This window comes from Aptenodytes patagonicus, chromosome 7 (genome assembly GCF_965638725.1).
Source record: "Aptenodytes patagonicus chromosome 7, bAptPat1.pri.cur, whole genome shotgun sequence".
Taxonomy (NCBI): Eukaryota; Metazoa; Chordata; class Aves; order Sphenisciformes; family Spheniscidae; genus Aptenodytes; species Aptenodytes patagonicus.
The window spans coordinates 11,480,119-11,493,711 of NC_134955.1; the positions used below are offsets into that span (position 1 = coordinate 11,480,119).

At 38.0% G+C, this 13,593-nt stretch overlaps 1 protein-coding gene across 2 annotated transcripts in view; it reads left to right on the forward strand.

The window, feature by feature from the left end:
* The window catches only part of DKK3 (dickkopf Wnt signaling pathway inhibitor 3), a 30,737-nt gene that overhangs the window by 1,273 nt on the left and 15,871 nt on the right, over positions 1–13,593 (forward strand). For both annotated transcript variants that reach the window (XM_076343976.1, XM_076343977.1), the window contains exons 2-3: positions 1,143–1,280; positions 1,787–1,870. In XM_076343976.1, the coding sequence (XP_076200091.1) occupies positions 1,143–1,280; positions 1,787–1,870 (222 nt within the window). The remainder of the gene's footprint in view (positions 1–1,142; positions 1,281–1,786; positions 1,871–13,593) is intronic.

The following is a 13,593-nucleotide window of genomic DNA, read 5'->3' on the forward strand; positions in this document are numbered from 1 at the left end:
GGGAAACAGACCTTTGTTTACTATAATTAGATAATTTCTGAAGTTTTACTGTCATCTGGACAGTTGCTGAAATCTACCTCTGTCATTCACTTCATTTAGACTGCAAACACATTGAGACAAACCATTTATCTGGACAGTTGCTGAAATCTACCTCTGTCATCCACTTCATTTAGATTGCAAACACATTGAGACAAACCATTTTTTTTAAAGTATTCTTTACAATGCCGAAAATATGCTTAATTATAAATAAGGATGTAGTCAAAATTTCTGCCTGTTTTCCGATAGTCAGTTCTGGATTGAAGAATGGTCTGTATATAGCACAAAATGTGGATTGTCTGAGCTGCGTCTTAGCAGATAAATGCTTTACTCTTAAAAAGGTTTGTAGCTGTCATTTAAAATAAACAGACACACCAGAAAGAGAAACTTTGTCTTGGGAAAAATTCTGTTGTTCAGCCTGGCTGAACTTGTGGCCTCCTAGCTCTGTTACAGCAGTTGCAAATAATGAAGTGACACAACTTACTCAGAGTTTATGTTGTTTTACAAGACTCATGCCCTTTTGCTGAGCTTACTGTGTTTTCTTATTCAAAGAGGACTCCTTTTCTGTGTTGAGTCTTCATCTGGCAAACAAAGACAGTGGGAACGGAAATAGAGAATGAAATTCTGGATGTGTGCACCCTGCTCTATAGGACTGCTTCTGTTGACTTCAGGGGGTGTTGGCTATGTCTCTCTGTCCTGCCAGAATATTTTCTCTTCTTTGTCAGGTGGGGAAGTCTGTCTTAAGTGTTTAGTGGTTTTCTGGGAAAAATAGAAAGCTGGGCTCTTGACCGGCATCAGCCTGTGCAGATACCAAATTGTCACTAGTCTTTGCACACTTCTTCCTCGCAGGGACTGACTTGGGACTGACTTTGGGTTAAACAGTCCAGAGCTCAAGGGTTTGGCTCTCCATGTTTTTTCTAGTCCATTAAAAAAGCTGCTGTGGTCACTGTCTGAAACAGCTGAGTAAGCGTTCCCACACAGGGGGATCTGTACTAACAGCACCACATAATTAAACAGGGCGTTACTGAGGGCTGCACAAGAAGAGTTGCTTATTCTTTTTTGTGTAGTTGTTGCTAATTTTCAGTTGGTTTATTTAAATTTGGCAGATGGAAGCTGAAGAGGAAGGGGCAAAAAAACTGTCAGAAGTAAATTTTGAAAACTTACCTCCCAACTACCATAATGAGTCCAACATGGAAACCAGAGTTGGTAATAGAACTGTTCAGACTCATCAAGAAATTGATAAGGTATGAGAAAACATATATAGCAAGCTGCTGGTTCTTACACAACCTTTTCTTCAAAAATAAAAACAATTTTGCACATTTTGGGGAGAAATAAGATAATTTGGAGCATAAACTTTCCTGATAATTACTTTGGGGTTTTATTGTATCTTATTTCCTTGCCTAATCACTGTGTAAGGGCATATGTCATAAAAGGTTAATGTGAAATAATAATTTATTTTGAAAAAAATGCCTGCTAAAAATAGAACACAGCTACAACTATTACCTGGGTCATAAAAGAATGACCATCTCTTGCTCAGTTAGCTTCATTACGGTGATATTTTAAATATATAAGGAGATAGCCTTGTCATCTACTTTTTCCCCCCAGATTAGGATTTTATATGAGTGACAGCAAAATGGGAAAAAAAGGAGGGGGTGGGGGTGGGTTAATTATTGCAGAATGTAGGACTGAGAGTAACAAAAGACTAATAAAAAATGTAGTTTGATATTTTGTTCTTCTTTTGCCGTATCAGGTTACAGATAACAAAACTGGATCAACAATTTTTTCTGAGACAGTTATTACATCTATAAAAGATGGAGAAAACAAAAGAAATCATGTAAGTGAACACATTTTTTTCCTTTTGAAAATTAAACAAATACTTTCAGTTCATCATCCAGAAAAAGGTGATATAGTTCACCTAGCAAAATTTCTGAATGCTTTGAAACACACAAAACCATTAGGGGTAAGCAGTCAGAAATGTTTTTGTTTTTTAATTAATTTAACTTAGGATTATTATATTAGGAATTGGAAGCAGAGTTTCAATGTTGTGGTTAACTGAGGTGCTTGATCTGAATATTCAATTTGTCTGTCAAATGTAAATGTTGTACTCAAATAGCAAAGATAGTTACACAGCCCTTTCCAGTGAGTATGAATAAACCCTTAGTATAACAGTGCTTCATGTATGTCCTCTCAGTGCTTTTGGGTTTCATAAAAAAATTGCTTTATAGACTTTTAACACTAGAAAATAAACCCCAAATTGTCTATCGTGAGGAGTCTGTGGAACAATATATGGCTTTATTTGCTTTTCAGCCTAACCTAGTGATGGACAACTGGTTGTGAAATGTTATTTTGGGGAGGGGGAGAGGGGCAGGACAATAAATCTCCCTCCTCTTTGGAAATCCTTGTTTAAGGATTCTCAAAGAAGTTTAAAAGATGAAGAATATTTTTTACCTGAGTCTTGCAAACACAGGTACGTTTGCTAAACATCAGTAGTCCCATGAGAAATTCGGCACATACCACTACTTAGAACAACCGTTAGGTTTTCTTCAGTTACAGTCTTACCAAAATGGACTTTCTGTATACTTTTATTAAGACAGGACTTGCCAGTGTTTCCTCTGATAGCTGGCTTCATCTGACTAATAGCTTGTGGTTTAATTTAGTTTAACATGCCCTGGCTTTTTTTAGAGTAACTTTCTTCCAGTTCTTTCACAGAAGCAGCTCTTTAACTATTTTATAAAACATTAAAAAAAGAAAAAAATATGGCGGTAGTTCCTATTTTTAATGGGCATAACACCTGAAATTAGTGCATCTTTCTGCTATTATCCTCTAAGTTTTCCCTCTTTCAGCTCATATTTTTGTACTGCTATTAAAGTTTGAGAATGGCAAGTAGCAAAATAAAGTTGCTTGTGTATGCTATACTTTTTTTTTACTATTTTGCAAAGCTTATAGATTAAGTCGTAAGTCAAGGTACAAAATAAATTGCAACTATTCTAAGCTACAGCTTGATTTTATACAAAGTGTTAACATATTCCACAATGCTTTTTAATAGATATGTGTAATGAAGGCAATCCAAATGTTTTTTTCAAGCAAATATGGTCATCATCTTCAAACCAAGTGTACAAAGGCAAACTTTTCAACCTTCTTAGCACTGGGACACAACACTGGTGGTGTTTCATAATGTATTTGGCTTGCTTGTGGTGTCTGTTCATTCTTCACAGCTGTATTTCTTTCTCCAACGATCATACAAAGTTCCTAATAAGCTTCATACATCAAGTGACATTATCTGCATTTTCCTTATGGGAAGGTTGCCTCGCTTACCAAGCCAGTGCTGCATCCAGAACCAATACTGTTATTAGTCTTCCAGCTAAAGAATTTGAGGGTTGAATACAAATTTTTGTCAAACTTCATGGTGGCATGAAGTTCATTCAGTTATGAAGTAAGCATAATCAGAACTGATCACGTTAACTCCTAATCATTTAAATCCTGGGGCACTTTATTCATCAACATCCTTACTGCAGCAGCTGCTGAAACAAAACTACGTTTGTTAATGTTGATTTCCCCTCTCGCATTCATTTTGAACTTTCAGCATGCCCATGGTACAAACACCTTATTTAGAGGTTGCCAAGTTAGAGAAAAAGTTAAATGGGAAAAGCAACCAACAGACATATTTGGTTGTTATTTAAGAAGAGCAGGCAAACACGCATGTATTAATTTGACTAAGAGATGCCTAACAGAAGTAAATCTGAAAATACTTGAAAACTGTAAACATTGAAGAGGAATATGAATTACTTAGTTTACTACAAGGGTGAAGAACTATTGTAGGAGTAATGGCATGAGATTAAGAATTGGAAAATTTGGGTTACAGCAAGAAAAACGTGCTGCCATGGAGACATCTACCAAGTGGAAGAAAAATTTTGTCCAAATTAAAAAGCACCATTGCTTAGATCTGTAAACTTAAGACAAAATTATTGGGAAAATGAGTTGCAGAAAACTTTGCACTGGCCCCTTAGGTCATTTTTATATACATAAATTTTCATACTTCAAGTGTCATGTGACATTGTGGGACATCCCAGTCACTTTCCAGGCTGCAGGCTTCACAGGCCACTGGATGATGGAAGAGTAATTCTGCTTCTTTGCTGCTTGTTTTAAATGTTAGCAACAAGTAGTACATGTATAGGTTTTGTATTCTCCAGGCAGTTAAAAATGGAAACCTTTTGAAATCTGGAGATTATCTCAGGGGATCTCTAAATACAGCTAGCATATGCTGTTCTGTAACACACATCCTTAATACCCATCGGTGATTCATCCTGCTGTGTACTATAATGCAACAAGAGGTTTGTGTAATTGTAGCTATAAGTATTGACAGTCATTTGAAAAGGGTGATGCTGACATTTTGTTCTGGGGATGGAGAATTTGGTAGCAGAGGCTGTAGGGAGCCAGCCATTGGGAACAGGACCTCTGTTCTGATGCTACTCCTGTAGCCTTCAGATTGGTGCCTCTTTAGAACAGCACTTTTGTTTTTATTTTCAGTCTGCCAAGTAAAAGAAATGGGCACATGCTATCACACAAGCTCAACTTTTATGCTTGTAGGGAAACTGAATGCTGAAAACCAAATCTGTTTCATAGGTTCAGTTTATAGGCTTAGCTTATAAAAGTTAAGGATTCCCACAGCTCCTGTGCTTTAGGTACAAAATTGGGCGGTAGATACAAGAATTCATCAAACACCTTAGCAAACCACCTGCTCTGAAATGTAAACTCTATATAATTTATTACAGCAGTAATTAGTAATAGCTGGAACCCTACAACCCTCAGTTCACGTGTATTATCTGAGCCAAGTTCAAAGCCACTGAAATCACTGAAAGTTTTTCCAGTGACATTTTCGGGCTTTGAGACATGACGCAAAAGCCTCACAGGTAGGCAAAGATGTATCTTGCGACAGTTCTGTGTTGCAAATATAAATCCACATACTGGCTGAAATGAAATTTGACACTGGAGAAGCAGCTTCATGGAAAATAGGTTGTGTCTGCATTTTAAATCACAGCGCCTGTACCACCCCTATGTCCTCCTGCAAACAGGTACAAATACACGTGTATATATAGTGCATATAAATATATACAAGTATATACACATACATGTAGTGCAGATACACTATTACAGAAACATAAGGCATAATCTTATTTTGTATCAGTATTTTAAGTCTCCAGAAGAGGAATTGGGCTGCTTGCCATTTCTGGCAATGCAATCCATTTCTTCAGAGGTGCTGCATTATTTGGAGGCGCCATTTACATTCCCAGACTAACATTCACTTTCTCAGATGTCAGTGAGGACTGACAGTCACCAGCATAGATGTTAGGCTTTGATCCAACAGTCTTGTGTCTTTAGAGAGGCCAAATACAGGCAAGAGGTAGCTGGATGTGCATGTTTTTATGTTTGTGCAGGGTTTTACATCCAGTTGCACCTGGGTTTAAGGCTCAAATATTCTGTAATTTACTTCTCCGGGGAACATTAGTTAGCTTGCAAATTAGTAGAGTAATTTCAGTGGTAAGCTCAACGACAGAACACAGATAAAGTAACAGCACTCTTTATTACCATATGAAAATCAAAATATTTCTGGCTTGTTGACTAGTCCTGTTTCAACTGTGATACATTAACCTAACCATTGAAAAGCAAGCATGAAAAATAAAAGGAAACAAAACTGGTACTGGTAAGATTTGCTGCACAAGGATTAGTTGCATTTCTTCTCAGTTGCGTTCATAGTAGTATTTTATATAAGCTCTCTCTTCTAATTCAAAGCTAGTGTACCTAAGATTTTTTTTTCTTGACTGTTAATTTGATAAATAAAAATAGCAACAGCTTCTCTTTAGCAAGGGGTTTTTTTTTCAGACTTTAATAGAAGTACATCTGGTTGCTTTCAATTCTCTTTCTTGAAAGAGATTTTTAAAGATGCTAATATCTAGGGAGGGTGTACTAGGGAACTGGAAGAGTATCATGCATTTCTCATTTGGCTTTGGCACTATAAAAAACATTCATTTTTTTTGCCTGCCCTTGGTGGTAGAGGCTCTTGAGGGCATGACTGCGCCTTCTCATTAGTTACACAGTACAGATCAAAGTTTCTTTGTGGGGGAGTAAGGAGAGGTGTCTCCAGTGTGATTCTGTGCAAGGTGCTTGCCCTTTCTTTGCAAAGGTGGGTGTGTGCCTGTCTGTACACATGTATTTGGTACCCACCTTCTGCAAATACAGCAGCTGGTTAGTAAGTAGTTTCAGACACTCCCAGGTCCTTAGGAGAGAGGCCCCAGGATAGCAAGCCTTTATTTCCATGGTTAGAGGGTGCTGTTTGGATCCCTGCAGCTCTGGCAGGGAGGACTGTATCACTGTGGAACTGCTTTTACAAGCTGACTTGGCAGGTTCTGGAAGTGACCGTCAGTCAGGTCACTGGTTTATCTGTAGAGATAGAATGGATAGCATCCCCATTATGATGGCCTTATTTAAAGCATTTTTCAGCCTTTATCTTTAGTCTCACAATAAAACAGTAAAAAGAAAGAAAATAGTAGAAGAATTAAACATTAATCTCTGGGATTCTATTTCCCCCTTTTCTAGAGGAAAATCTGTTTTAAATGGCTAAGCTGTAGCACTTCATAACCAAGCTTCCACTTCTCTGCAGATATCCAGAACTGCTAAAGTAACTGCTTGATTCCTATTTGAGCAACTAAGCATGTTCTCAGCCTCATATACTGGAGTTGCTCTCTTTGAGATTCATACTGCTCCAGGGAGAGGAGTTCCTACCTGTGCTGAAGAGAAAATGAGTTTTGAAAATTGAGAAGGAAGCATTAATGGAATGGAAGTTGCAATTTTCCCATCAGCAGCACTGCAGGAGAGCAGCTGATGGCAGAAATTTGAACATGCAGCATTTTGGTGTTGACTTTGGCATACTAGTGTCTCAGGGAAGACACTTGTTTTGGGCATCCCAGTCCTACATTTGGGTCTAATTTTTTTGTTTCATTTTTCACAGAACTTTTAGTCCCTGGTGACTTGTACTCAACAACCTTAAACTATCAATAGACACACTAAGTGCATTCCTGGGTTGAAATCCTGGTCTCTGTCTAGCCAAAAATCCCATAATATCTAAATCTGGTAGTTTTTGTACATTTAATAATTTAGTTCATTAGCACGCTTAGTTTGCTTTTCTGTTAACTGTCCAGCCTGCTCTCTTGGCTTAACTTGTTACATGAATCATGCCTTGACTAGTACAGTTCTTTTCAAAACAACCCACTCTTTAGGTAGTTCTTAGTGTAGGAGTAGATAAGGCAAACTGTACTTCCTTGCTTATGCTCCAGGAGAGAATTAAGAGATCTGAATGAACTGCATCACTGTTTTCAAGTTTATATACTAAACAGTAACTTGAATAGATTATTACAGTTATAATATAGACTAAAGCTTTCTGAAAAAAATGCATTAATAGCTTGCAATGGCAATCAGTTAAAAGTCACCCATAGTTTCATTAGCCTTTTGTAAGCAGAATACCTGCCTGCTTTGCACTCTCTTTTGTCACATTCAGTTGATACTTTTTAAGTAGTATGTCTCAAGTGTTTGCAAGTCATAGCTTACATTTTAAAACAAAATGTAGGTTCCCATCCAGCCCCAATCCACCTGAATTCCTGCAGGAAAACTAATAGGCATTTTTTTTAATCTTACTGTGCATGAAAAACTATTGCTTTTCTAGCAAATCTACCCTCAGTTCTTTCAGTCTCTTGCACAGCCTCTCCAAGGCAGTGTGATGTGTGTTTTGCCCTTCTGATGTTTTAAGTTTGCTAACCTGTCTGATGCTAGCAATCTGCTAGTCTACACTTAGCTCCACTGGAAAAGATATGAAGTAGCCATGCAAACTGAAGCTAGGTGTTGAGCTTTTTGAGTCCAGTTAGTGAAAGAGCATTGTTGTAGTCATTCTGAGAGGCCTGAATACCTGTGTCTTGTTTTGAAACAAGCAAATCCATCCCCCGGCTTGTTTTAGAGAGCCAGGGCTCTTCAGCCAGGCAGGGTTCAGATATTTTGAACGTTTTACTGAAAGCCTTGTTTTTTCCCTTTTCTTTTCAGTTTCAGTCTTGGCAATGTAGAATATGAAGCTGAGGGGAAGGTACAAAGAGCTCATGAGGACAAGTAGCTTGTATTTGTTAGAGTAGAAAATGATGTGGAGAAGGGTGCAAAGGGAAAGAGGATGTAGCCTAAGATGAAAAAAAGTTTGCAATTAGTATTTTGAATTGCTCTTACTAATCTGGAATACTTTTAGGTTATAAATCTTGTTGTAGAGCAAGGGACATATCCTTCTTGTATGAAAGGTGTGATGGAGTGTGCGCATACCCCTGCGTATTCATATCTAACTCCATAAGCAGCAAATGCTTCTTAGTGATGCAAAAGCTGTTAAGAGATTTAATTTAGCTCATGGATGATAGAATGGCCTTATTGTCAGTCACCGTGTATCTCCAAGACCAGAGTTTTTACTGGCCATCTGTTGACTGGACTATAGCCAAAATAATCTGAATGTTAGCCTCAATGAATGGAAAGACCTGACATAAGGAGTTTGAAAAACATGTGTTGCCTCTGATCCTGCATGAAGAAACTTCTCCGAGGAGGAAGGTGGGAAATCTCTGTAATTGCCAGCTGAGGTGTGTGTCATACAGCTCAGTGTCCGCATCTTTATTTGCTGAACTTAGTCCATTCTGAGTTGGCTTGTTTTCTCAGAGAGAATGCTGTGTAGAAAGTTATGGATCCACACAGAGAATCAGGAGTGGATAGTGTGTACAAACATAAGGTGGTTTTGTAATGCTGTAGTGTTGCAATGGCCATGATGCGGAGAAAAGTGAGACTGCAGTTTCCACAGACTCAAATATCATGCTTGGTGACCCTGAACAAACAAGCGGGTGTAAACAGCTGCTAGACCTTATCAGAGTGAAGAGAAGCACGGTGCCTTTTGCTGAGAGGTGAGGCAAACCAGGTAGGTGTTTCAGCTGAAAACACGACAACCAGAGGTCAGAGAACACAGATCATTATCACTTTTTTTTTGTCTTAAATAGTGGCTTGGATTTGCAGGCAAAGAACTGATGCAACAGCAAAGGGGTTACTCCTAATTAAAGGTATCAAATCCTGCTCTCGTTTGTATCAGTGGGAGTCTGAAGTAATTCAGATAACTTTAGTAAATTTACTTTGCTAGTAACGAAAAAAAATTAAAAGAGTGACTAGGATTTCTTTCATATTTCCTATTGGCCTTTCCTTAGTGTAAGTTCTTTTTCTGTCAAGTTAGGCAAACAAGACTGTGTAGTACTAATTGATATTCTGAAAGTAACATTCTTCATTAGTAATTCAGGTCTATGCCTGTGTTTAGAATTATTTTAAAATTTGCCAGATCCTCATGTGCTATAATGTGGTATTTCTATTCCAGTTAAACTCCAAAGAAAAATAATATTTTTATGCAAAATCAAGTTCGCTAAAGAACTGCCTCACCTTTTTTATCTATCTATCTGGACTGTTACCCTTTGAGTAGCTAAATATTGAAGGGAGAAAGATTTTCTTGGAATAAATTTCTCCTCACCAAAAATAAGCTGTCACTGTAACAGTCACAGTGCCTAGAATTGATTCAATGTTCTAGGTGATTGTTAGTAAAAACACAACAGTAAACCAGTAAGTTTATCTCCAGAAGGCTACAAAACAGACTTTCTCTCAGAGAGTCAGTGCCCACCCAGTGCTTCATCAATGTCCATCTGAGAGCCGTTCACCATTTCTAAAGCTTACAGCATTCTTGTTAGTTGTGGAAATAAATTCTGAAGCTTTTCATCTGTGGGGAAGTACGTGTCATGTTCGGTTATCTGCTTCTTCCTTGTTTGCATATTGGTTGGTACAACTCTTCTGCAAACAAGCCATGGTAAGGGAGTAATGTAAATCAAAGAGCTGTTGTTTACCTTTTCCCTGGTTTTAGTTCAGCCTTCTCACACATAACATGCTGAATTTAGGAAACCAAGGCTGTCTTTTACAGATCATGTCCAAGTTGTAGGGAGATATAAAAACAAATCACCATGAATGCTTTTACTTTCTGCCCTACTAGAGCTACCTATTTATCCTGAGAGAAATTAAATGTTTTTTTATCTTCTCTGTAAGGTAATAGATACAGTCAGGAGAGTGAATCTTGTATGTGGGCTGGTGACAATTCTGTGATCTACTGATGTCTATTACGAGATCATAGTATGGACTGTCTTTAGTGAAAGTTCATTAGCAATGTTTCCTCTGGTCAGACCCATGTGGCAAAATTAATCACATGATAGGAAAAGCTTTAAGGCAAAAGAGGAATTTTTTCCACTGGTTTTGATTACATGGTTTAATCCACTGGCTCCAGCAAATACTTATTTGAGATTTAGCCGAAACCATGTTATCTAATTACGCAGTAAGCTTTAGCTGGTAAGGTGACAACATGTAGCAAAGGCTTTAGGAAATACAGGCTACGGTGCTGGATGTAAAGCACAAATGTTTTGTCTTTTTATTTTTTATTTACATCTGTTATAATCTGAGAATGACTGAGGTACAAAGGACACAGATGAATGGACTAAATCTGCAGCTGGTTTACATCTGTATTGTCATATGTAAGGTGGCAGAATGGTACCAATTTGCCATCACTGGGAGGTTGGCCCAGTAACACATAGTTTCATATATGATGAGCCTAAGTCTTCTCTAACCTTTTCCTGGACCGTAGGAGGGGTAGATTCATCAAAATCAGTAGAATGACACTGGTTTTACACCAGTGAGTAGGGGGAAATCTGTGATTGCTTGGCCTTCTGTGCAGTTGTTTATGGTCAGGAAGACGTGTGAGATGCTACTAATCCAGCTTGATGGTGTTTTGTGTTACGATTTACTAAGGTAAACCATGGAAATTGAAGGAAAGTGGTGAATTGAACTCTGTTTCTGTTTAGTTCTATTTCATGAAAGATTTGGCAAATGTGAGGAAAAAAGCACTGTAGAATGGTGGCTTCAAATGTATTCCCTTGAGAAATGCATTTCTACGTCAGCTAAGTCTCACTTTGTCCTTCTCCCCATCTGATTCAAAAACAGCATTTTGGCATCTTTTGTGGCGTGAGTGTCTGCCTGACCTTTTGAGGGACTGAGTCACTTTGATAGTTAGCACTGAGGAATACCACACCAGTGAATGCATTAGCTGTCAAATCGTGGTTGTTCACCACTGCAGCTTATAGAGAGAACCTCCCTCCAACTTTTCTACCTGTCCCAGTTCTTACCTTAATAACAAGTCCACCTCTCTCTTCCAATTAGTAATATATCATAATATAGCATAATTGGTAAACACATATACAGGGTGGGGGTTTTGGATTTGTTTACTTGTTATTCTGTCTGCAAATGACTCAGAGCCTGTTCTGTGAATTTACATCACATGAGGAATCCCTCAAACTTGTTCCTTTAGAAAGTCCACTCATGCCAGGGGGAGGACGAAGCATCTTACAGCATGTAGAGAGGCTGACATCATGGTGTCAGGCAAAGGGGAACCTTAGTGGTCTTTCTGTGTCCAAGATATTTCATAGCCATCAGCAAGGGAAAGTTTTGGTCCCCTAGTAGGTGTTTGTCTTGGACTTCATACATGGTGACAATCTGTAATACATTCACATTCTTAGGTCCTTTTCGGAAAGACATAAAGAGCATGCTGAAGACCCTTTTTCATTTCTTCTTCATTGGAGTTTGTTTAGGAAATGGAATGAATATTAATGGATAGTCATCATCTCATGTTGTTGATATCCTCTAGACACATGATTTCAGACAGAGAATTAAATTAAGGAAAAACAAAAGGCTCTGTTGTAATCCCAACAAATGCCCCAACGAGGTGGTCTGGAAGAAGCCTCATATAGTCAACATCTACAACCCAGATGCCTACTCCATCCTTATGCAGAGATTCATCTCATCTGTTCTCAAAATCCTCAAGTGCTGGAGATGATTTATTCCAATGCTTTTCTATGCTCGCTCTAAAGTCTCTGTTGCTGTAATTTAAACCTCTTCTTCCATCTACAGCTCATGGAAAATAAATTATTCCCTTTCCTGTACAGTAACAGCAGTCTCCCACATTGTCAACTCATTAGGCAAAATCCATTGTAGATGAATTCTTATCCATGTGTTTCTGCTCCAGTATTATTATCTTTGGCTGACACCTTAAACACGGTAAATAAGTCTGTTGAAACTGTAAACTACCAAAAAAGTATATCATATAAGAACAAAGCACATAAGATTCAGGGTTTGAAATAAGTTCTGTGAGGGATTGGGCACAGGTTGGCGTCTTACTCTCAGTGTGCGACTCTTAATTTAGTGATTAAGATTAGCAGGCAGCTATTAAGTACAGAAATATTGTTTTGAACAGTTTTTCTTTTTGCACAGTTGTTTCACATCCTTGCTTTGTACAGCTACTCTGGATTGTTTTGCTTTTATGAATTTTCAAAGTTTACATAGTTTGGTAGTGAATCATGGAAACTTTGTAGCTGCCAACTGTAGAGACAAGAGACGCCTGCATTAAAATTCAGCCCCCGGGGAACACCATTACATGAAAGGAGTATCTTTACACGATTACTGACTACTTAGAAATAATGGCACTTTAGAGCTTTGTAGCACAGTTTTACAGTTTTCTGTAACTGTTACTGTATCTCAGTAACAGTAACTATTTAGCATAAAAACCAAGATCTTTTAGACCACAAGGTTTTAGACACATCTTCTGGTTATCAAAAGTTGAAGAATTGTTGTTCTCCGATGAATAGATCCGCAGGTAGATGCATTTCTCTATTAAGACAATCAATTGCAAAATCATTAGGAAAACTTTGTTTATAAACATGCATCAGAATTTTGACCTCATTTGATAATCTCATACTATGTGAAAAAGTTTTTCTTAATGTGGAGCACTTAAACATGGAGCACATGGCTATTGGTTTTGGGTCTCAGATTGTCTAACTCCAGAATATTCTGTCTAATTATAGATACAGAAGATTATAGAGTCTCTGTGTATTTTAAAAAAATGGACTGAGTGTATAGCATGGCACCAAGTTTCCAGAAGGCCTAAGGGCAGATTTTGTTGTCAGAATTTCTACCATCCTGCTCTGCCTATGGTACACCTGACAAACAGGAGAAAAGAAGATAAATTTCATGTTATAACCTGTCCTGCCTGCTCTAGGGCAAATGTGTGGGATGAGACGAGACATCTGCTATTGCAGACAGCCACTGCAATATGTAGCCCTATATATATATATATGGCTGTATATAAATAGATCTGTATGTATATATACATATTCACAGACCTTTGCTCCTTTCTTAGTTGGATAGCTCTTAGTTTCTAGACTAAGTTAATTACCTGTCAGATTATAATTTGTGGGGGTTTTCTACCAAATTTGAACAGTGCCTCCTCTGATACCATTGCAAAATAGATTGAAATAAGTACTTTGCATTGTGTTTCCTACTCAGGAGCATTTGCAGAGGCTGTAGTCTTGCCAGGAACAGATTATTACATTGCTTACTGAGAAAAAGAGGGGGTGAGGG